The 24055-nt window shown below is 34.5% G+C and overlaps 2 protein-coding genes across 2 annotated transcripts; both read left to right on the top strand.

Moving 5' to 3' along the window:
* The first annotated feature begins 2307 nt into the window (after positions 1-2307).
* LOC122599008 (acyltransferase-like protein At1g54570, chloroplastic) lies at positions 2308-9381 on the top strand. Its single transcript, XM_043771455.1, has 13 exons — positions 2308-2848; positions 3018-3069; positions 3563-3618; positions 3792-3950; positions 4097-4201; positions 4854-4957; positions 5213-5334; positions 5453-5561; positions 7084-7214; positions 7338-7707; positions 8495-8608; positions 8731-8816; positions 8956-9381. Exons 1-13 carry the CDS (start codon positions 2449-2451, stop codon positions 9254-9256), a joined length of 2109 nt encoding a protein of 702 aa, XP_043627390.1. The 5' UTR covers positions 2308-2448; the 3' UTR covers positions 9257-9381.
* Positions 9382-18278: 8897 nt separating this feature from the next.
* LOC122600834 (acyltransferase-like protein At1g54570, chloroplastic) lies at positions 18279-23078 on the top strand. Its single transcript, XM_043773609.1, has 13 exons — positions 18279-18678; positions 18789-18840; positions 19358-19413; positions 19637-19795; positions 19910-20014; positions 20307-20410; positions 20669-20790; positions 20960-21068; positions 21263-21393; positions 21567-21936; positions 22022-22135; positions 22302-22387; positions 22624-23078. Exons 1-13 carry the CDS (start codon positions 18279-18281, stop codon positions 22922-22924), a joined length of 2109 nt encoding a protein of 702 aa, XP_043629544.1. The 3' UTR covers positions 22925-23078.
* The last annotated feature ends 977 nt before the right edge of the window (positions 23079-24055 follow it).

Raw genomic sequence — 24055 nt, 5'->3', positions numbered from 1 at the left:
GGAGAGTCAGTCTAGTTTTTCGATAGGTGTGAAGCGATTTTCTTGAGCTCCAACTAAACTTGATGACCCGCCCCAAGTCTTTCACATTGCTGACTTCTTTTGCTAGATAATACCGAATGGTACGACTAGAGTTCAATCCCTCATAAAGTCGAGGAGCAAGAGATTTGAAAGTACCACATATATAAAATACTATAAGTCATTTTAAATTGTAATGTGGTTCTTTAAACAACCTTCACAAGGGCCATGTTTTTCCCCATTAATTAATTAAAATGAAAAACGGTTGAAAAGCAGTGGGGATATATGGAAGTTAATACGGTTAAAAATCTCCTTAAGTTCTCAACTATAGACTTTGAGAGATAAAGTTGGAAAAACTTTTACCTTTGATTTAAGGGTTAATATTAAAAATGATTATTAAATCTTAAAGTTTTATTTTAATTGAGAGTGTGATTTTTCGACATTTACATCTCAGGTACTACTAACTTGAGAGAATCTTTGTCTAGTTACTATTAAACTATAAAGCAGACAAATAGGTATTCTCCAATAAACAAATATACTACATCTCTGTTTCTTTAGCTTCATTACATTTTAGTATATATCTTAAAAAATTTATTTCAAACTTTTTTTTATATCTTTAAATATGTGTACTTAATATTAGAACCATATATATAGAATATGTTTATGTTGTTTTTTAGAAACATAATATGGTCAAAAATATATTATTGAAGACTAAGTAATAAAATACTAGTAAAAAAATATAGTTGAATCGGACCATTTAACTGGAAAGATATAAAAGCTGGCGGTTTGAATTTTGTAAATAAAATGGGTTGAAATACCGGGGTCTCCTTCGGAACTCCAGGACAGTCGATTCAAGCTAGTTTTTAGAAATTTGGGAGTGGCTTTCTAATTATTTTTTTTAGGAAAATGCAGCTGAAGCCCTTAACGTACATAAAATGATTATACTTTTCCATATAAAAAGTCCACCCCAAAAATTTTATGATAAGTGTATAACTATTTAATACACAATAATGAAAGTTTTTAAGACATCGTTTAGCAACACTATTTTTTGTTCAAGATTATAAAATACCGGACCTAAAATCACAAAACATTAGGGTCCATCAATGAATTTAACATTTGTTGTGGGGAAAACTTGTCAAAATCTTGAAAAGCCGAAAACACACTGACACCGTGAGATAGCAGCCACCGTGAAATCTGGCAGACACCATAGAATATTTCGATGATTACCTCCGGATACGGCAGCGTTGGGTGGCAAATCATCGTTCAAATCGTATCTTTTTAAACACTGCGCAAAAAGGTAGAATACCAGTATTATAATCCATCAGTAATTCAGTATATTATTTTGAGGCTGTCATTGTGTACTTTATGATTATTGGAGCAGTCATTAACAAAACTAAATAAATATATAATATCTGAGGGTAAAGTTGTTATATAGTTTAGGCTCGATAAGGCTCACGAACTTTTTGAGTTGGGTGTACTTGAAATTCTACTCGAGCAGCTCAAGCTCGACTCGACTTGACTATATCCGAGTCGGTTCTGAGTATATCACGAGTAGTTTTATGTAGGCTTGACTCGATTACACCCTACTTGTGCTATATTCCCATTTGCATTTAAGGGGTAAAGAAACATAGCTGATAAGGGTTTATGGCATTAATAACTTGTGATGGATGAAGTTATATTGTAACATTTTACCGAAAAAAAGTTATATTGTAACAAAATGTCATGTATAATTGTATATGATGAAGGGAAATGCTAAATGCAGCCCTTATAAAAAACTTGTACCTTCCATATCAAAATTCCACCCTCTGAAATTTATGGTAAATGTAGAACTATTTAATGCACCTTAACTAAGGGCTGCATTTAGCAAAACCCATGGATGAAATAGACACATTTTGAGGGTGTTTGGGAGAGCACATTTTGAATGAATAAACTTGGGGGTCATGATATTAGCGTGTTTAGGCTCTAATGGAGATACCACACAATTAGACATTTAAAAGTTAAGAGCTTTTACAATTGTATGCTCTCTAATTCATTGTTAAATAAAACAGAGAGGAATTTATCTAGGTTCATTTTAGATACTTAATGCTATTATCGATTTTGTTATGTGGGTTTTGGTGTCTGCTAGCAACTTAGCATATGTCCCGGTTTTTAGCTGTAAGAGTACTTTTTCAGTTTTTCCGACTTATATAGTGTTTTATTTTTAGTTCATTCAATTTGAATGATACATGAAACCCACATGCTACTCTGTTTCCAAGCTCAGTCCAATACGTATCCTGCAGCCTTTTCTTTGTGTTTCTTGTTAGTTAATTACTTATAACAGACAATTTTGCACTTAGCATGGCAGCATATTGATGTTGCTGATAATCTGTTAATCATAAAAGAAAGTATTAATGTTTGATTGTTGGATCAATTTTCCTGAGAAATTTTTCCACAATGGCCTTAACTCTGAGCAATTCCATTGTTCCATTATCCCCTTTTATTACTCGTAACGAATCTCATAGGGTGCATTCACGTGTTCTTGTGAGGGTTGTAGGTAGTGAGGATTCAGGAACGGTATCATGGGAATCAGTCAGGAATAATGGTGCTTCTTCTGTTAATAGGAAAGGTATTGGTGTAGCATCTTATGAAGATATAGGAAGACAGGATGGGGGAAATGTACTTGAAGTGTTGGAACCTTTGTGGGATGATGGCTTTGGGACTTATACCGTGAAGGATTGCATTGATTTAATTACTAGGGATTTGATCAAGAGTGATGGAGGTTCACCTACGTGGTTCTGCCCTGTCAGAATTGGCAAACCATTAAAGGATTCGCCTGTTCTTTTGTATTTACCTGGTAATTATAGTGGTGTTTCTGTGTTTGGTTGTGATGTACATAACATTACCTAAATTTAAGTCTGCATTACATAACAATGCATGGTGTAACTTTCTGCACTTATACTTATTTATCTATTTTTCTAAAAGATCATATGATTTGTCCGCATTGGGTGTGGTACTCTGTTTAGGAATCGATGGAACTGGAGCTGGCCTGACTGCGCATGAGAAATCTCTTGGAAAGTGAGTTAATCATTTTGAAGATAAATCTATTTTGTCAACAAACATTGGAAAGTGAGTTAGCATATCGTTTTGAACATAAATCTATTTTGTCAATAAACAATTTTAAAAAATTGCGTTTTCATGGATTTTTAAAACCTATGCTACAGTGCAGATTTTTGTTGATTAGCTAGGTCTGTACTCATTGAAAAATGAAGAATAATGACTAGAGGGTAAACTATTTTATGGAAAGATTGTGGAAAAGTGGAAATGACATGGTAAAAAAGGGAAGGATGTGAATATTTTTTAAAAAGTTTTAAAATGAAAAGCAGAACTAACCTAAGGACTAAGGAGTCGAAAATATTGTAGGAAGTGTATGCTACGATTTTTGTCACATACATTTCATGAAGAGTCTACTCCATGACATGTCATTGGATTCCCCAAACTGCTTTGGAAAATCGACTACTGTTCTCAAATTGCAGTGATATTACAATGACAATTTTACAATTCAATGCAGGGTTTTTCACATTCAGTGCTTGCATATTCCTGTTTTCGATCGTACACCATTGGAAGGTTATCATCCTCTCTTGCATTTATGTTGTACTATTTCTTACATTTTCAAAAAGTTTGATCAGCCTATCTTCTTGAACCTGCGAATTTATAGCCTTGTGCACCAGATACCATCTGCATCTCTATAGTATGCTGTGGGGCCAAATAATTTCATAAACAACTTGATTTTTATGAAGGTTTAATTCAAATTGTGGAAGAAACTGTGATGATTGAGCATACTTTATCCCCAAAGAAGCCAATTTATTTGCTTGGAGATTCGTTTGGAGGAGCCTTGGCACTCGCAGTCGCTGCTCGCAATCCTACAATTGACTTAATGCTGGTACTAGTAAACCCAGGTCAGCCTTCTTTCATGCTTTTCTTTTCTTTTCTTTTTCCCCCCTTATATTTCTAGGTTATGCCACACTCATAAATCATGTATCTCATATTAAATTTCTGGAATGCTATGTATGTTAGATGGTAACTGTTATTGTGTCCATTTCAGCAACTTCATATGAGAATTCATCATTGCACACTCTATCATACCTTGTGAGGGCTTTTCCTGAGGAATATCATCGGATGTTGTCTTACGCCATGAACCCCCTACTTGGTAGGTTGTCAAACTACCTCAACTATATTTCTTGTAAATGCACTTAAATACACAACAATTGTTAAATGCCATTAGTACTTGTAGTTATATGTATAGTGATATCAAAGTCAACTTGCATTTAATGTATGCTACTGTTTTTTAGAATGCCTCCACTGATAACCGTAAGCTTATGTGTGTGTGTGTGTAAACGATATAATAATATATCTTTGATGTGGTCTATCCACTTCAACTGCTCTTTCATCTCCCAAAGAGCAAAATTGGCAGGTTACAATAGTTGGTTTTCGAGTATTTCTTAAAGGTGATTACGATTTTTTTAAAAGCTGGTGTGCCTATCTTATAATACCAATTCTTCAAGTGACAAATAAGGGCTTGAAAACGCATGCCCCAACACCACTTTGGTCATAACACATCATAATGTTTTCTTAATAAACCTATCGAAGGTGCTTGGTTGTGGGTTTTGAACCAATAAAGGATCGTTTTATTATATTGCATTCCTTTTACCATTCCCTTCAAACCAATTTCAACCAATAATTTTTTTCTAGAGACTTGACTTCTGATTTATAAGTTGTGTTTTCCGATTTTGATATGTAAAGTTGTGAACTTAATCTGCCTTGTATCTTTCTTATAATTGTTCCAAGCATTTACCATGTAGGTGATTATATGAAGACAGAGATGGTTACAATTGACGGTGGACATTATTTGCAATCTGGTTGGCAATTGCCTAGAAATCATAGTAAAGATCTACCACTTCTTTTTGTAAGAATTATCTATAGCTCTTACATCTTTAGCTCAGTGATTGTCAAGCCACTCAAACAAGCTATTAATAACAATATATGGCAAATCAACTAATCTCTTGATGGGTGGGGTCACACGTATATCAAAGTATTTATGTCCAACAACTCTCAATATATGTGAAACTCTAAACGGGTTTTCTCAATCCTTTTTTAACACAATTATATACATTTGAGAAATAGTTACCCACGTTCTTATGTTTGTACCCTTTTCTGATAGGAGGTGGCCAGGATATTACCCAAAGACACTCTTAATTGGAGATTAAAACTAGTTGAATCAGCTGCTGCTTATGTGAATTCTCGTCTGCATGCTGTTACAGCCCAAGTACTAGTGCTTGCTAGGTTTTATTCATCTTTGACTCATGAAATTATGGTTTAATTGTTACATATATATCTACATGTCCCTTTGATTTACAATCTTAGCATACTTCAAATCCACTTATGGAATCTAATATTGCAGTGGCAAGGATAATGTAATGCCTAGCAAAAAGGAAGGCCAAAGGCTTTCAAGATTATTAAAGCACTGTCATATACGTGTGTTTGAGGACAACGGGCACACACTCCTTTCGGTATTGAGATCTTTTAACTAGGTTAGGATGTAGAATGATAGTTAAGAGAAATGCTACCCTTAATGTCAAAAGTTATATTGATATTAATATCTAAACTTTTGTTGCATCATGATACGAACCAAAGTGAATTCGTATCGCTAAATAAGAAAAGCAATAAAAGGTTCTTGCAATTCAAGAAGCAAGGATCTTGTGGAAGTCATAATGACTTGATTCAATTCATCCATAACATGATTACAACTTTAAACTCCTATTCATACTTAAATAACCTAATACTATCTCTTCCAGGACAAGTATCTTTCAAGTAAGTTTATCTATAAATAATAGTTAACTAATAAACCACATTAATCCTCCTAATAATAATATCTTAGTTAATACTAATAAAAGTTACCAAACATGTTATATGAGGTCATATGGGTATTCCGCCCCCAAAATAACACCTTGTCCTCAAGGTATTGCTTTACAATCGTGCCTGGCGTAAAACATGCATAATACCTTTCCAAGGCTGCTCATAATAGACCTGATGCCACCAATTCATAACATGCTCTTCAAACTTCACAAAAAGTTGGTGCAACAATAAGCTCATATGGACGATCAGACTTTGGAACCTTATGTTATATGTTTCTAAGCCTATAAACAGTCACGGATTTCTTGACCATTTTGAACATAGAAAAGGGATCGTTTAATGGACAGAGTTCATGCTGTATAAATGTCTTATGAGCATCAGTTAAGGGACCATCCTTTCCTTTTAGTTATTCATGGTTGATTGTGCCACCAAGAAGACATCTCTTGTTGCCCCTGATCTTCATTGTTGATGGATCGATCAGGACCATTATGTAGTAATGCATCTGAGATCTCATCATGGTTGTCGACTTCATCATCTTTTTCTGTCTTTTTAGATTTAGCATTGTCTAGTGGGTTGCTTCGCGGATCGATTTGTTGTTGCCACCATTATTAATCTGCTTTTCACAATGATTGCATCTTTCTGATCTATTGTGCCAGTCTCTCGCCCACTTCAGTCATATCCTTGGTTGTTGCCTTTAGATTAGAATTTAATTTGTTTCCGGCATGAATTAATATGTGATGAATAGAGATATTTCGGGTGAATAGTGCCAGATGAACAGTGTGTCAGTGTCTGGCGAATAGCATTTTCGGCTTTTTTTTAAAGATTGCCCCAGAAAAGTGCTCTGATACTAATTGATATGTCATATCTATAGATTAGGACTGCAGTAACAAGTTCTTGCAATTTGAGAAGCAAAGGCAACTAAATAATACCAAGGCTACCCCTATATAATATAAATGCTTAATATAGATAATCCTGTGGGATATATGTCATATCACATCAGTTGAGATGAATCCATCAACACTTTATATTATCACATTCACTTATTTGTCTCTTCTCATTTTCACTTGTCACATTGCCTTTATAAGAAATATCTCGTATATGTAGTGATTCTAAGTAAGGTTATGATAAAGAAGCAAAAATAATGAAGCAATGATGTCTGTCCTTTTCTTGTTAGCACAGGAGAATGGTGTTAACGTGCTTTCAGCTATTAAAGCTACTCAGATGTACCGTCGCTTTTCGAAGCATGATATCTTAAAAGACTTTTTGCCTCTTAGTATCTCAGATTTTAAACACTCACCGGTAGAGACTTGGTAATTTAAAAGATAGTTTATGACCTATGTATCTTGTTCTATTAGTAGCTCTCTATTAATTAATTAGATATCTATTGAGATCTAGTTAGGCGTTTGTTGATATTTAGAAATGATGCATTGCAGGTGGTACCGCCTTTTGCTAGGTTCAGCAGTGTTCTCAACAATGGAGGACGGAAAGGTAGTGAGAGGTCTTGCAGGGATTCCAGATGAAGGCCCTGTAATAATCGTTGGTAATCATATGCTATTGGCATTTGATGTTATTCCTGTTGTTTCGGAATATCTGAGACAAAAGAAGATTGTGCTTCATGGTTTAGCCCACCCAGAACTTTTTCATTTCGGTCCTGAACATGAATATTTTATGGTTGCCTTTACTGACATACTGAAGGTAGGTGGGTCAATTCCAGTATCTGGAAAAAACCTTTTCAGATTGTTAGCAAGAAAGTCGCACGTATTACTTTACCCTGGTGGTTTCCGTGAGAGTCTCCATCGTAAGGTGAATCTAGTTCTGCTCATATTCCAGTTGAAAACATTGTCTTAGTATCACTATTTGTTTTGAACACAATTGGTCATAAACTATGAGTTAGGAATAATCAAGCATTTAGGGGGCACTTTTGAAGTTCTATTGAATAATAGTTAATAACATTTTTCATCAAAAGATTCTAGTTTAGTGTTCATTTATTAATGAGTTTAAAATCTGTAAGAATTCTATTGAGTTGGGAAGTAGCCCTCCTTGGGACAATATATGTGTAGAAGTCAATATTAATTTTGTCTTCCAGGCCAATTAAGAGGGCTGCTAAGTAAAGTCTCCACCCATACTAGGAAACACAAACATATCCACAAAGTCCTCTGGTCCCATCCAGAACCAGCTATGCTACACACGTGAAACTATGCATCAAGTCTGCAAAAGTTGAGCATGTTTATCCACCTTAGAAAATCTAAGGGTAGATTTTCTTCTCTTTATATTGTTTATTTTTATCATCTACCGCCACCATCACCATGAGGTGCCGACGGTGGCGATGGTATGGGGTTGCGGTGCTGGTTGGGGAGGATGGGTATTTGATGTATGAAAATACATCACTAAAATGGTTCCATCTAGGATATGATCCAACTACATAGATTAATTAGGTCTTTTGTTGGTGGCGGTATATTAGTTTGAATCATTGGTCAACTGGTCAAATCAGATCATTAGCCGATCCATTGACATGCCCAGTAGGGAATGCTACATAAAGCACACTTGTTTTCTTTTAAAATCGTAAATTACCTTATTTTGTGATTAACAGGGGGAAGCTGGCAAGTTATTTTGGCCTGATAAACCAGAATTTGTAAAAATGGCAGTGAAATTCGGGGCCACTATTGTTCCATTTGGTGGAGTTGGAATAGATGAGATATCGGAAGTAAGAACATATTCATTCTCTCAAAAGTTTTAATTAAGCTAACTTGATCTACAAAGTCAAATAAACTACTGGCTATATGTTGATGCTTACTTCTTGGTGCTGATAATCTGCTTTGTTGCTAGATAATCATCGATTATAACGATATGCAGAGATACCCTTTTCTCGGCCAGAAGGTGAAAGAATTTAATCAAGGGAGAACAAACTTGAGGTGAATTTACTTCAAGACGCTATTTTTTTTTTTAATGAGCTTGTATACTAGGTCAATCACTCAAAAGATGCTGTATGATATTTGTGCACACTTGTGCTAACAAAGGTTCACTTTGTTTATGATTATTATCTGATGACAGGGCGGAGATGGCAGGAGAGGTTTCAAAACAACCAATTCATATACCGATCACTTTCCCCAAGATACCTGGCCGACTCTATTTTATGTTTGGGAAGCCTATACGAATGAAAGGGAAGGAAAATATGTCCAATGACGAAGAGTATTTGCAAGAATTATACTCGCAGTTAAGATGTGATGTCGAATGTATTATAAGTTACTTGTTAAAGAAGCGCGAGGAGGATCCATATAGAGGTATTGTTAAGAGGATCTTGTCGCAATCATATAATACTTCTATAGATCAGATTCCATCATTCGAGCCATGAAGTTATCCAAATATATTGCATATTGTTTCCAGTTTGGTTTAGGCCATCAAATGTATTATTACTTATCAAAGTTATAGCTTCATCTTTTTCTCGTCAATTTATAAGTATGTGAAAGTTTTTGATAAGGCTTCATCTTTTTATGAACTAATTTTTTATATTGTATCTACAAAAATATTACAAATCTCCTAATTACAACAACTATAACAATTCCTAATTAACTATGCCAGGTCATGCTAAAGACCTAATCTATTCTCTAACAAAGTTATATATAAATTAAAAAAAATAAATAAATTAATAACTAAACGTACCATTTAAGTAATTAAGAAACATATATGTATGAAACCAGCAATATCGTGCAAACGTTAGGTACCATTTCAGTAATTAGGAAACGCAATATTACATATTTACCCCTCACGTGTAAGTCACGTGGGGGAAGTTTTAACGGCCAGCTGACGGTGTTAGCCTCCAGTATGGTCCGAGTGGAGATTTGCATACGTTGGGTATGATCAGCGTAATTTCGAAAGAAAAGGTATAAAACCAGTAATATGACGCAAACGTGAGGTACCATTCCAGTAATTAACTCATTAACAAATGACAATATCATTAAAAGTCGTACTATTTACTATCTCCAAGTATGTTCAAATGTACAAGACTACAAATATATATGTACAAATATCTTTCATATCACTCAATTCAAAAATATACATCATATAACTTTTCGATACATACTTTTTGTAATTATGTAGAATTATGTCCAAACTTTACCTTTACAAGGATTCATAGGTTAATACTTTGAACGACATGTCGACATATAGATAGTGAAGAAAACTGATTGTCTTATAAACATATAGCAACCGATGGCGTTGGTAGACCACCATAAAACTAGTATAAATACAAAATGATGTAAATATAAAAAACATATATTTTTCGATTCGGTTTGGTTTTTATCGGTTTTTTGACATATGAAACCGAAACCCGAACCAATCCGTTCGGTTTTAGAAAATGAAAACCAAACTAATCGGTTTCGTTCAGTTTTCGGTCTTTACGGTTCAGTTTCTCGTTTTTCCAGTTTTACGGTTTGGTTTTACCACACCCCTACTTTCTGCTCAAAGTTTACATAGAAAGCAAAACGTGCTTTTTCCTCTGACACTTTCTGATGTCACTAAAGCATCTACTTTTTACCAACATTTTATACATGATATTAGGGGTGATGGAAAAACCGACGAATATTACATGTTTTTTTTTTCTGTATGGCGCTCCCTCTCCTATTTAATCTAACTTATTACTTTTACTTTTTAAATACCCAATAATAATATTCTTGGTAATGATTACACGGTGTTAGGGGTAATAGAAAATCCGACGGATTTTACATATTTTTTCTTTTGTATGGCGTTCCCTCTCCTATTAGAGGCTCCCCAATGGACACCACAAATCCACCTAAGACTAGTCTCTGTCAGCGTCACATCAGCAAAAAACACTCCAAGGACTAATCCCCCCAAAATGCACCTAATGGACTCATCCACCAAAGACTACTCTTGGACCCACCAATTATTTAATTCTACCATTTATTCAAACTTTACACTTTTAACCCTCTAAACTATTAATAAAATACATTTTTAGTCCATTAACACAAATTATTAACAAAACACACAAGTTCATTAGAAATAAAAATACAAATACATTTAGAACATTAAAAAAAAAACAAATTACAATAAATTAAGGCACACAACCTAAAAATGAAAAAAAAAACAAAAAACAAAAAAACACAACAACATTTTTATTTTTTTAAATTAAACCTAAACTAATTGGGACCGAAAAGGAAGTCTTTGTACTCCGCCATGAGTTTCTTCTTGGCTTCCTTGATGTAATTCTTCTCCTCATCATCACATCCTGTTTTGCCCATGAAAGAAAGAGCAGTGTACATGGTGTGCTTCCTTTCTTCCTCACGAACGGCAGCCAAAGACATTTGTTGTTCATCCAACACCGCCTCCTTTTTACACCCAAGTCGGTCGAGTCGGGCGGCTAGGTCGGAAGCTGAAGAACAAGCAGACCCCGCATCGGAAGAAGCAGATGTTCGTGATGCCTTTGACTTAGTAGGGGGCGCGTATAAGTATCTTGACCGAAGAAGTCATTATCACCAAGGTCCACCGACGCGAATTGGGTCCCTTCCTCCTCCTCATCTTCACTATCAACAACATTAAGAACGTTTTTCCTTTTATGCAAGCTTCGGCCCAGAACATCATGACCGGATGGAGCGAAGAACTTTGGCTTATCTTTCACAAGCAACCAACAATCGTACATGGTAAACTGAGTTTTGGTTTGAGTAAAGTACTCTGATCGCGCTTCCTCCATTACTTGGGCATCGTTCTCACCACTGCACCGATGACCATCATAGCCTTTCCAGATTGCGTTGAACTTTGACACATTTGTTCTGATCTTTCTCCACTTGCCACTTATCTGATTGTGGTTTCTTGTGTTGTTGGGGAATCTTGCATTGTACTTATCTATGATTTTCCCCCAAAAAGAATCAACAGATTGGTCTTTGCCGATGTATGGATCTTTTGTAGCATCGATCCAACACTCAGTGAGAACTTTCATCTCAAGCTCGGTCCAATTTGACGAGTTTGCAGCATGTTCTTTTGGTTGTTTGCTTTTCTTGGTGCGTTTGGACATGCTTTTGACCCAACCCTTTTTTGGTTGTGCTTCAGGAATGGATTGGGGGTGGGAACAGATTCCGACGTGGGAGCAGATTCGTGTGTGGGGGTGGGGTTACATGGTGGTGTGGGAAACGAGTGTTGATCGGGTTGTTGAAATTGTGCAGCTGACGACGACCCCCCATGGTAGAAATTAGGGGGTTGTGTAGCGGCAAGTGAAGCATAATAAGCTGCCATGAATTAAGCATAACGGGGGTCATTTGGTGGTGGGATGAAGGGTGTTTGTGGTGGCTGGTTAGAGTACGATTGATTAAAATCGTTCACGGCGTTGTTCCAGGAGTCGTTTTCTTTTTGGTTGTTGAAGTTTGACATGATTTTCTGCTTAAAATGGTTTTGTATGTGTGAATATATCTGAATAATGCAAGTGTGGTGTATTCTAGTGCTTATGAAGGTGTATATATAGGCTTTTTCAAAAACTGCCGTTAAAGGACTAAAAGTGTAAAGTTTTTGAACTGCAGGTGGTCAAAGAAGACGTTACAGGGACCTGTTTTGCCAACTTTTGAAAGTTCAACTTTTTTGTCTTCTTCCTTAATTTAGCCGTTGCATTCAAAAAAAAATAAATTAAACAAGCCGTTGCATTCATCCCTGCAGGAACGAGACACCTGGACTAGTCCCCCGAACGAATCAGGGACGAGTCCCACCCAACGGTGTGGACTCGTCTGAGGATGTCGAACGAGCGAAAGAACGAGTCCATTTGGGAGCCTCTTAAATCTAACTTAGTAACTTATTACTTTTACTTTTTAAATACCCAATAATATTATCTATACTTCTATACTATTATATAAAAATTATAAGCCTCATGTTGAAAGTTTACCAAAATGGGACATGCGAATTGACTAATATACCCTTAATTAATTAAATCACCATCAACCCTTAATATAAAATTATAATATTAGTTCATTATATTATAAAATATATTTACTAACCCCCTTTAAATCAAATATTTTTACCTACACCAATTGATGTTGTCACCATCCGTCGCCGCCACCACCATCGCCGTCATCGCTGGCTCGCCGCCGCATTGCGCGGGTACCATGCTCGTTTTTAATAATGATTACAAACTTCCCCTAGTAAACATTTGTAAAAACAAATTTGTTTTTACCTACATATTCTCTTTATCTGTCATTTATGTCCTTATCTTTTTATTATTCTAATTTTTAGCTGTTTATATTTAGATATAGATTATATTTAACATCTATCATTTCTATTGATAATTATTTTCATCTATATTCTTTTTATCTATATATATATATTAAAAGGTTAAATGCAAATTTCGTCCCTGTGGTTTTTGAAAAACGACTTTTTATTTCTCCGTTAGTTTTTGAGTTTTTTTCATTGTAACATCCCGAACCCTTTTATTCATTTCGTTGACCATGACCGTTAGTCAAAGTTGACATATTGACCTTATATTTTAGGCGAATAATTATGGTGTTAATTATTCTGTGTTTATGTGGATAAATATGGATAGGTGTTCCATTAAATGTGATTAAAAGTGTTGATAAATGTTTACCTATAATGCTTGTCGAGGTGTTATGTATTCCCTAGTAGTGTCTAACAATTATTAGATGTTATTATATGAAGTTACTTGAAGTTGTTATTTATTAGTAAAATTAGAAGGGTGTTAGATGTTAATTTAACAAAATTTTAATATATATATTTTAAAACCCTTAGGTTTGTTGCCGTCGGAAGTGTCGAACAGGAATAGAGAAGAAAAACTTGGTTGGCTAATTTTATCTCCTACAACATCAGGTAAAAAAAAAAAGAAAAGGTCTTATGCATAATGATAATAATATGTTGTTAGTAGTTGCTTTATTGGTTTAATAAACAATAGCAGAATTGAATCGGTGGTTGGATTAACTATCAAGAAAATAATAAAATAGACTAGAGTTTGATTCTTATCCTGTTGTTAGCTGTTCGTTTCTCGTGCCGCAACGAAAAGAGATGATCTTGACTTTTGTCAATTGCTTTATTCAAAAAATAGTAGTATTATAATTGTGTCTTGTAAAAGTCTAAACAGTTTATCCATGTTTTAAAGGGATCAACAGAAAAAGGAGAAAAATAAAAATAAAAGTCTGCAACTATTTTTATTCATTGTACGAAATAATATTAGGAATAAAAGAAGTTGTTGGTTTCCTAATTTTCTGGTGTAGTCACATTCTATAGGTAGTGATGTTGTCAGCAAAATTTGCAGGTTTTAGGGACACTTGCCTCAATATCAAATGATGGGGTAAAATCATTGTTTTGTTTTATTTGGAGGTTTAAATAAAAAGAGAAAAGAATGGAGATGGGTCTTCTTTTCTTGCTCCTGGTCGTGGGGAAAGAAAAAGATTGGACAAATAAATTGTCATTGTTTGTTTGACTATTATAATAATAAAATAGTTTGGTCATTTTCAAGACTAGTTGACACATAATAATTGTATATAATAATAAGGGTCATATATTTATAGTTGGTGACAATTAATTAGGAGATTGTGTATAATTTGCTTGGTCTGACTTGTTGACTTATTTTAACTATTGATATTTATAGGTTATCGGGAATACATAACAAGCTTGGTAAACTATTATTAATTGTGGTTTGTGAAGCGCAAAGGTAAGATAACTTACTTTTGACACATGAGGGACACAACAAAACTTAGTTTTGATAATTAAACTCCATTTTATGTTGCTTAAATTATCTCATGCATATGTTGGGTGTGGGATATATGAGGGAGATTGACTGGGGTATTGTTTATGCATGTTTATGCAGTAATGAGATGTTTATTGCATGATTTACTTATGTAGCTTGTTGTTTGAGTTGTGAATATATTGTGTGGACTTGTTGACATAGAACACTAGACATGATTTAAGTTGTCATGTCACGTGCACGATAAGGGCCCTAGTGTTGATGAGTAGATTTGGTTGCAACCTATTTGTGTAGATAAGTCTCGAGCATTGTGTTGGAAGAGTTAAGCTTAACCCACAGTTAGCCTATTTAGGCTAGTTGTGTTGCGTTGATCATTCGGGGGCACTGTACATGTTTCTCGTTTGACCCAATTAGTGTTGGTAGAGTAATTCTGGGTGAAGTGATTGACCATCAGTGTAGTAACGGGTTACTCATGAATTTGGTTATGCCTATCCATAATGACAATGATGGACCCCGTAAGGTCTACCCATCTAGTCGGGTGTGAGGTTTCCTATTTGGTCATGTGGCCGCCTCATACAACTTATTTGTGCAGATTTTATTTGGCATAACCTTTGCGTTGATTGTGTTGTTTATGCAGTTAAGTAGCTAGTGTTGACATGGAGGATTGCTAGGCACATTATAGGATTTGATATACCTATTACGCAGATTTTGTGTTGATATTGTTGTAGTGCCTTTATGTATGCATGAGTTGTTTTATAATTGATTTAATTGGCAATCCTTTTCATTAAACTAACCTGTTATTTTACTCAGCTTTAATAGCTGACACTTGTTTTTGTGAAAATGTGTTGTGCTCTCAGGTTAGGCAGTAATTGTCGACTTGGTAGCATGCTTGTGAGATGGGTAGCTTTTATTGGAGCTTATGGATGTTGGCTTTAGTTACCCATAGTTGCATTTATTTAAGTAGACCTATTTATTTAGCCGTTTGGCTGTTACTTTGTTGGTTTGATTGTGGGTTTCATTTGGATTATTGCGATGGTACTTGTTGGTAACACCTTTTGAGACATTTATTATGTTTTATTGATTCTGTTAGGAATCAAATGAGATTTGTTTATGTTGCTTCCGCAATTTGTTAACGGTGTTATGTTTAAATTTGAAATTTTTTTGAAATCCACATTTTTATAAAGCAAGGTGTTATAATCCATGTGGTCCGACTTCCGTTAAAATTCATTTATCCCTGTCGTTAAATCCCCCCACGTGAGGGGTAGTTTTGTCTTTTGCCCACCTGAAGCTTTTGTTCATCTTCTCCATATATATTTCTTCAAACTCCAAATTCCTAAACAAAACAAAAACAAAAATAAAAATAAAATAAAATCTAACATTTATCATCATCATACATATATACATATATATACAGCTCGCTAATAGTACATCTCTGGATGGTGCAAAGGTGTTGTTTTAATGAATTCCACAGTGATTCAATTTTTTCTTGTTTTTGATATTTATTTGATAAATAAAACCTATATAAAGATATGCATAGTATCTATCAATCTATGTGTGTATGAATATATATATATATACACACGTAAAAGTTGCCGACACAAACCCTGGATCTAAGAAAATGGAGTAAAATGAAAAGTAAGATCTATCACACTGTCACACCACACCAACTACCGGATCTATCACCACCGTCACACCACCACAGCCAATTTTCGACCGTCGCTGCACCACTTTCAAGTTACAATTTGTGGGGCTTGAAATGAATTGATATTAAAGGGTGTAGATTGGTTGGTTGTTTTATTACTAGTTAAACTCTAAAAGCCTTTATGACTAATGTGCAAGATAAATTAGGAGTATTCAAATTAGTTATAATTATTGGGTTTTTCTATTGTGTGCCCTATAGGCACATAATATGAATTAAATGATTCACCCTAATTTCCATATATACTACACAATTAATAGCTTTTAATCTTTTCTTTTTTCATCTATCTTTATTTTACCCTTGCTTAATTTGAGTCTATATTACACTTAATATTTCATCTATTAGCACAATGTAATATTAACTCTAGCTAAATTTTGGCTAACATAAACTTTTATTTTTCCAAGTAATTTATCCTCTTTTTATACATATCAAACTTTCACAAAAATTTTCCCACTTAAAGATTCCCTCCTTTCTTATTCACGGAATCTATATAACTTGTTTATACATTTTGTGATCAATTAGTATGTTTTTATTTTATACATTTTATTTGCAAAATGATTAAAAATCATTTATTTGATTTACATGATATTCCAACAAAAAAAGTTTTGCAAGTCATGATGAGAATTATGAAGGCACAAAAGAAATTTTGGATAAACCCTTTGTAAGTCAATGTTTTCTTAGTGAAGAAAAAGCGTTTGTTTTGTACCAAAATTTTGCAAAACACAATGGATTTTCGATTAGAAGGGGAAAGTTTGTTAACAAAAATGATGAAAAGAAACGACGAGATTTCTTTTGTCATCATGAAGGACATCCGGAGGCTAAAGCGATAGATCATACAAAAGAACAAAGAAATCAAAATTAAATCCTGTTTTCTTTTTGAAATTTTAATTTGTTAGTTCTTAAAAAGAATTAGAATTTAATTGTTATTTTTTTTAATTTTTATTTTTATCTCTTTTGTAAGTCAATATATGATGTCTAAGTCAAACATATTAAACATTCTGTTTCTGAGTTTCGAGGAAAGAAGTGAACATGTTAATTCATTTTAACAAAATTGAATGGCATAATTAGCTTATTTTAAGAAAGTGCAAAATAGGAACTTGGTGAAAAGCGGAAAGATTATAAGATGTCAATTGTGTAGTATATATGGAAATTATGATGGATCATTTAATTCATATCATGTGCTTATATGGATCATTTAATTCATATTATGAAAAACCCTAATTACAACAACTATAACAATTCCTAATTAACCCATAATTATTAAAAATTGACTAATGTTTGTAAACCTTGCTTGCAGTGCATGTGGAATTTTATTAAAGATCGTAATCAATCTTTGGCTACTAAGGCTGGCAAAATGGATGGGTTGGTTCGGGTTTGGGTAACCGGTCAAAATGGACACATGCCAAAACAAGTAGTGGTCAAACCAGGTTATTTTAGAAAAAAGGGTCTGTTTGGGTAGGAAATTACTTATAAAATAAGAAGCTTGTGAAGTTTGAATCTTATGTGTATAACAAAATAGGAATCGTATGAAGTTTGAATCTTACTGTAACTATGTTAAAAGATATACGGAATATGATACGCTTAGTTTATATTTTTCAGAGAGATACGTTTGGCTGAAGGAATACCGGAGGAAGGGGACTCGTGGCAATTTTCAAAAAGGTTTAAGTTAGGCCTCTTCCTTTATTAGGATAGCATAGAAGATACTATGATTAGTTTTGGGTTATTGCAAGTACATTTCTTTCCGGGCAACACATATAATATCGTTATGTATATATCATTCAGATTGCATGATACCTATGAAACTTACATCAAGTATTGTTTCCAAACTCAGTTGAGTACGTAAACTTGCTCCCTGTTCTTAAGGTTTCTTGTTAGTTAGTTTTGGCTAGGCTATTTTGCAATTTGCATGACAACAAACTGATATCCCTGAGCTGGATTTTTGCTTTTTAAGTTTTTGGTGCACTTTTTTTGTTAATGTATTACAGAATGACCTTGATTTTGAGCAATTCTAGTGCTCTATTATCACCCCATTTGGCTTTAAATGAAAACCGTAGGCTGCATTCACGTGTTCACGTTAGGAGTGTAAATGGACGGGATTCAGTATTAGTACCCCACGAATCAGTTAGGATCAATGGAGGTTCTTTGGTTAAATTGAATAATACCGATGTAGCTTCTTATGATAATGATAGACAGTACATGAGTGAGCAAAATGGTTCTGAAGAGTTGGAACCTTTGTGGGATGATGGTTATGGGACCGAAAGCGTGAAGGATTACATTAATATAGCAGTGGATTTGATTAAAAGTGATGGAGGGCCACCTAGATGGTTTTGCCCCACTGCATGTGGAGAACCTCTAAAAGATTCACCAGTTCTTTTGTATCTACCTGGTAATTGTAACCACACAAAACAATACAGTGCAGTAACTAGTAAAATGTTTATGCTTAACATTGTTACAATACATTTGTTATGTCTTGATTAGGTGTTTTTATCTGTGTAGGACTAGATGGGACTGGAGCCGGCCTTGTTATACATGAGAAAGCTCTTGGAAAGTGAGTTGAACTTGCATACTCTCATTGAAAAACCTTTATTTCATGATCTGCCACATGAAGAGGCCGGAGGTGGGAACTCCGGTCTTTAAAACCTTATTTCATGTACCTGCATACTCTCATTTAACTCCTCATACACACACACAAACATGATTTGGTTGACACGTAGGCTAAACCCAGCGTTGGCTCCGCCGGCCTTTGATAATGTTACAAATGGCCAGTTTTACAAAGTTTCATTTCCGATGACCTCGTCAAATAAAGCAAGCAGTTGTAAGAATATTGATTTCGAGATAAAAACTTACCTGTCCATATCTTGCTTTCACCAATTGATTATCCGATTGTGATTTCCTAAGACCAAATAACCATTTTCAAAAAACACATCCAAAGCTCCCCCAAAATTTGTCCTTTAAAAGAAAACAGTAGGACCATATAATATATACAGTAATGCATTTGTCATACTTTTTTTCTTTAGATGTTGAGATTTTACAATATCTGATTTTTTTTCCAACTTGAATGACAGAGTTTTTTATGTTCAATGTTTGCATATTCCTGTTTGGGATCGGACACCATTGGCAGGTTATCATCACTTATTGCAGCTATATCGTGTAAAACTTAATTAGTTGGATTAGTCCATTGATCTGCTGGCTTTATGACTTTATCAGAGTTGTGAACTGAAATGCACACAGTGTACATATTCAGTTTGATTTAGAAACTTACAATCAAGTTATATCATTAATACATATGATCTTTAGCAAACTGTGCTGTACTCTAACTTCGTGAGCAACCTAAATTGATTAAGGTTTGATTAAAATTGTGGAAGAAAAGTTGATGATTGAGCACACTTTGTCCCCAAATAAGCCAATATATTTGATTGGGGAATCTTTTGGAGGAGCCTTAGCACTTGCAATTTCTGCCCGTAATCCTACACTTGACTTGATACTCGTCATAGGAAACCCAGGTCATCCTCTTTTTTCTTTCTCTGCTAATTCTATACATCTACTTTTATTTCAACATGATTTTGTTAATGACCTGTATGTATGCAATGTGGTATCTGATAGTCGACCCGTTTCAGCAACTTCCTATGAGCAGTCACCAGTACACCCATTAGTAGCAACTCTGAAGACTCTGCCTGACGAATATTATTGGACGTTTCCTTATCTCACGAGCTTTCTTCTATGTAGGTTACTCTTTAAAGTTACTAAAAGACAAGTAAATTCAAATTCATCTCAATAATCACTTTTGCTACAATAACTTACCTGCTTCTCCAGCTTTATCTATTTAATTCCTTCTCTAAATAATCGGAGAATCAGTATCATAATCACACATTGCAAATAATGAGTTCATACATTCCAAATTTTACCTAAATCTGCACTTGGTCCATTTTTCTATTTTGATAATTAATATATAATGCAAGGACCATTTTCTGTAATGCATTCTCTTTATTATTTATTCTAATGTTCTGTTGTCAGGTGACGTTGTAAAGATGGCATCGGTTAAATTCGATGGTACAAATGATTCACCACCTCCTTTTGAACTGCTGAGCAATATAATCAAAGATCTGCCACTTTTTTCTGTAACGAACACCTTCTATGCTTAATATTCCATATAGTTTTTGGTTAATATGTCTATGTATCTATCATTTGTCCTGGTTTTCTTCTTTGGTAGCGATATTGAATAAAGATATAACACACATATCTATATATATATATATGTATATCTATCTGTTATCATTTTAAGGGATTGTTAGAGTCTTTTATGTAATCTGTTAATATATATATGCTTGGTTCGTATCATCTACATATAGCCTCAATTTTATACTTTTTTCTTGTAGGTTCTGACGAAAATATTACCAAAAGACACTCTTGACTGGAAAATCAATTTAGTTAAATCGGTTGCTGAGTATGCTAATTCTCGTCTCCAAGAAATTACAGCTGAAGTATTGGTGCTTGCTAGGTTTTTTTTCTTCTTTGGCTTATATGTAGATCACAGTTTAAATCTTGTTACGTACCTACCCATGGCTAACACTTGAACTTTAGCTATGCAGTTTAAAGCACTAATTTAGATACTTCTGAACTACTATGCAATTTTAGAATCTAATATCACTATGATATATGTAATTTAGTGGCAAAGATAACCTCCTACCAAGTAAAAGTGAGGCACGGAGGCTTTCAGGATTATTAAAGCACTGCAACGTACGTGTGTTTGAAGAAAACGGACACACAATTCTAATGGTAGATAATCTTCTATTTTCGTACTAGTTAGCAGATCCAAAAACTTTCTCCTACTGCTCCTTTTATTACAGTTACTGATCTACTTATGAATATGAATATTCAATCACTATTACACTTTGAAAAGCCACATCCAAACATCCCCTAAATAGGTTATGATAAAGTAACTTTTTATATTATTCCTTTCATGGGTGTAGGAGAGTGGTGTTAACGTGTTGTCTGCTATTAAAGCTACCCAGATGTACAGGCGTTCTTCAAAGTATGATATCTTCAAGGACTTTTTGCCTCCCAGTATCACAGAGTTCAAAACCGTACCATATGAGGCTTGGTAATTCAAAACATTGACTTTTGTATCTTCTTTGAGATTTAATTATATCTCTTGTAATCATGTCAAATCTGTTTATTCTCACTTTGAGATTTAGAACTCGATATTAGTCAGAATAATAGATACAAGTACAAAATCTTGTTTATCTTTTTCATTAACCACATTTATCATTGCAGGTGGTACCGCCTTGCAATGGGAGCGGCAATGTTCTCCACTATGGATAATGGAAAGATAGTGAGGGGTCTTGCAGGGATTCCAAACGAAGGCCCTGTATTATTAGTTGGTAATCATATGTTATGGGGATGTGAAGCTTTTCCTTTTGTCTTACAGTTTTTGAGAGAAAAGAAAGTTGTTCTTCATGCTTTAATCCACCCCGAAACTTTTTCATTTGATGCTAAAGATGAATACTTTATGATTCCTTATACCGATATCATGAAGCTATTTGGTGCAATTCCTGTTTCTGCAAGAAATTTCTTTAAACTGTTATCGAGAAATTCATACACCTTGCTTTATCCTGGAGGTGCACGGGAGTCTTTTCATCGTAAGGTATGTTGTGCTCATATTTTACTAAAAAGAGAACTTTATAGTTAAACATGTTACATATGAATACCCTTTCTTTTGTGGCTCAAAGGGTGAAGCTTGCAAGTTGTTTTGGCCTGAAAAACCAGAATTTGTAAGAATGGCTGTGAAGCTCGGGGCAACCATCATACCATTTGGAGTTGTTGGGGAAGATGACATATCAGAAGTAAGAATACACACAAGCACATAAATGCACGCGCACACAGACACACACATTACGCAGACGCACACTTACTTTAGATATTTATGATGTTTGAAGGCAAACAAAATAGTTTGTGACATCAATTCAATGCAATTTATTTCACTAGTTTCTAAATCTACTTGATTGCCAGCTACTCATTGATTATGATGAAATGAAGACAAATCCTTTCCTTAGTCAGATGGTGACTGAACTCAATCAAGGGAGAAAAAGCGTGAGGTGAATTTACTTACAACACCTAAACATTTTTCGTTCAGAAGTCGTGCTAATGGTGTTTATAAAGTAGGCATTCTAACAGTGTGGCAATTTTGACCTACAAAAAGTACTGTATATGTGGGTCAAACTTATCCAACCCATTTCAACAACAATAATGTTAGATGTCTGGACCAACAGTCATTAGGGTGCTTCTTATTACATAGGCATTGCTCACTCTCAGTGACATTCTTTGATTACAGAAAGGGAATGGGAGGAGAGATAGCTGAGCAACCACTTCATTTTCCTATCTTTATGCCAAAGCTACCGGGTCGGCTCTACTATATGTTCGGGAAGCCCATACAAACCAAAGGGAAGGAGAGTATGGTAGATGACAAAGATTATTTGAGAGAATTATATTCACAGATACGATGTGATGTCGAAAAGAATGTCTCATATTTGTTAAAAAAGCGAGAGGATGATCCATATAGAGGTTTGCTCAAGAGGTTCGTGTGGTTGAAGACTCATGGATCTTTAGATCATATTCCATCATTCGAGCCATAAACTTTTCAATCATCCATATATATCACATTTTGTTTAAAGGTGTAATTAAGTTAAAGTTGTCAAGTGTATGATACTTGATCAAATATTTTGTCACACTTTTTATAAGTTCAACCTAATTCAACACTTATTTAAATGTGATACTTTTGGTTTTACTGGTAAGAGACTAATCAAGATAAGAAAATTCATTTGTCCAAACGAAAATGAGTCACTTATAGATAAATCAATCTTGATTATCATAATGATATACCCTTTTAATGCCCCATGTCTTTTAGCCAAATGTTGGTCACGGGTTCAACACCTATGAAATGCATATTGGGAAGTCCTTGCCAATGAGGTGGGGCATGGGGGTTTTCTCTAGCATTTAGCCGGTTTCCTCCAGAACGGTAGTGGGACTTCCACCGCCAATCATGACCTCGGATTGACTGTGCTGGTGACATGGTCGCTCTCTACCGGACCATGAAGAGTCAATGCTGCTGAGTCCAATCACCACTGTTGTTCAAAAAAAAAAAATATATATGATACATTTTATAGTTTGAAGGAAGTTATCATTTCTAACATATCCTTCTGCAAAAATGTAATTCCCTTCAAATGAAAAACTGCAACATGCATGTGGTTTTAGAGTTTATCTCACTAAATGTAGTATAATGTGTGCAGCATAAGTTAGACAAACCTTAGATAAACTATATGGTTGCTCTATATAAGTAGGGGTGGGTCAAGCATCTCACAGGCTTAAAGGAAAATTTAACTTGGGGCTTCTTATTTATATTTTAAGCATGTTAAAATTAATTTTTGTAGCTATTTTTAGTTGCAAGATCCTTGAATTATCAGTTGACTTTGACCATTTCAACCAGGAATTCCCTTATATTGTGATCATATATTGTATATGTCCACTGATTTGGATGTTTTAAAGTAAAATTAGTCAATTCATCAAACTGTTGTTTCTCAACAGATCAGTGCTAATATACATTCCAGGTTGGATTTTTATGACTACTTTTTTTCGCCTACATATCATCATAACAAACGACACATGAAAGCCACATTTTATCTTGTTTCAAAGCTCACTAGAATACGTAACTTGCACCACTCTTTTTGGTTTCTTGTTAGCTAGTCACTTTAGGATAGGCACTTTTT

Source organism: Erigeron canadensis, chromosome 5 (assembly GCF_010389155.1).
Source record: "Erigeron canadensis isolate Cc75 chromosome 5, C_canadensis_v1, whole genome shotgun sequence".
Lineage (NCBI taxonomy): Eukaryota > Viridiplantae > Streptophyta > Magnoliopsida > Asterales > Asteraceae > Erigeron > Erigeron canadensis.
This window is presented reverse-complemented; position numbering and strand designations above follow the sequence as displayed.

Excerpts from the sequence above, each read along its gene's own strand:
- LOC122600834 (XM_043773609.1), top strand. The coding sequence starts at position 18,279 with ATGACCTTGATTTTGAGCAATTCTAGTGCTCTATTATCACCCCATTTG. Across the intron at positions 20,411-20,668 it reads AAGATCTGCCACTTTTTTCT|GTTCTGACGAAAATATTACC; the intron begins GTAACGAACACC and ends TTTTTCTTGTAG. Across the intron at positions 21,394-21,566 it reads ACCGTACCATATGAGGCTTG|GTGGTACCGCCTTGCAATGG; the intron begins GTAATTCAAAAC and ends TTATCATTGCAG.
- LOC122599008 (XM_043771455.1), top strand. The coding sequence starts at position 2,449 with ATGGCCTTAACTCTGAGCAATTCCATTGTTCCATTATCCCCTTTTATT. Across the intron at positions 4,958-5,212 it reads AAGATCTACCACTTCTTTTT|GAGGTGGCCAGGATATTACC; the intron begins GTAAGAATTATC and ends CTTTTCTGATAG. Across the intron at positions 7,215-7,337 it reads CACTCACCGGTAGAGACTTG|GTGGTACCGCCTTTTGCTAG; the intron begins GTAATTTAAAAG and ends GATGCATTGCAG.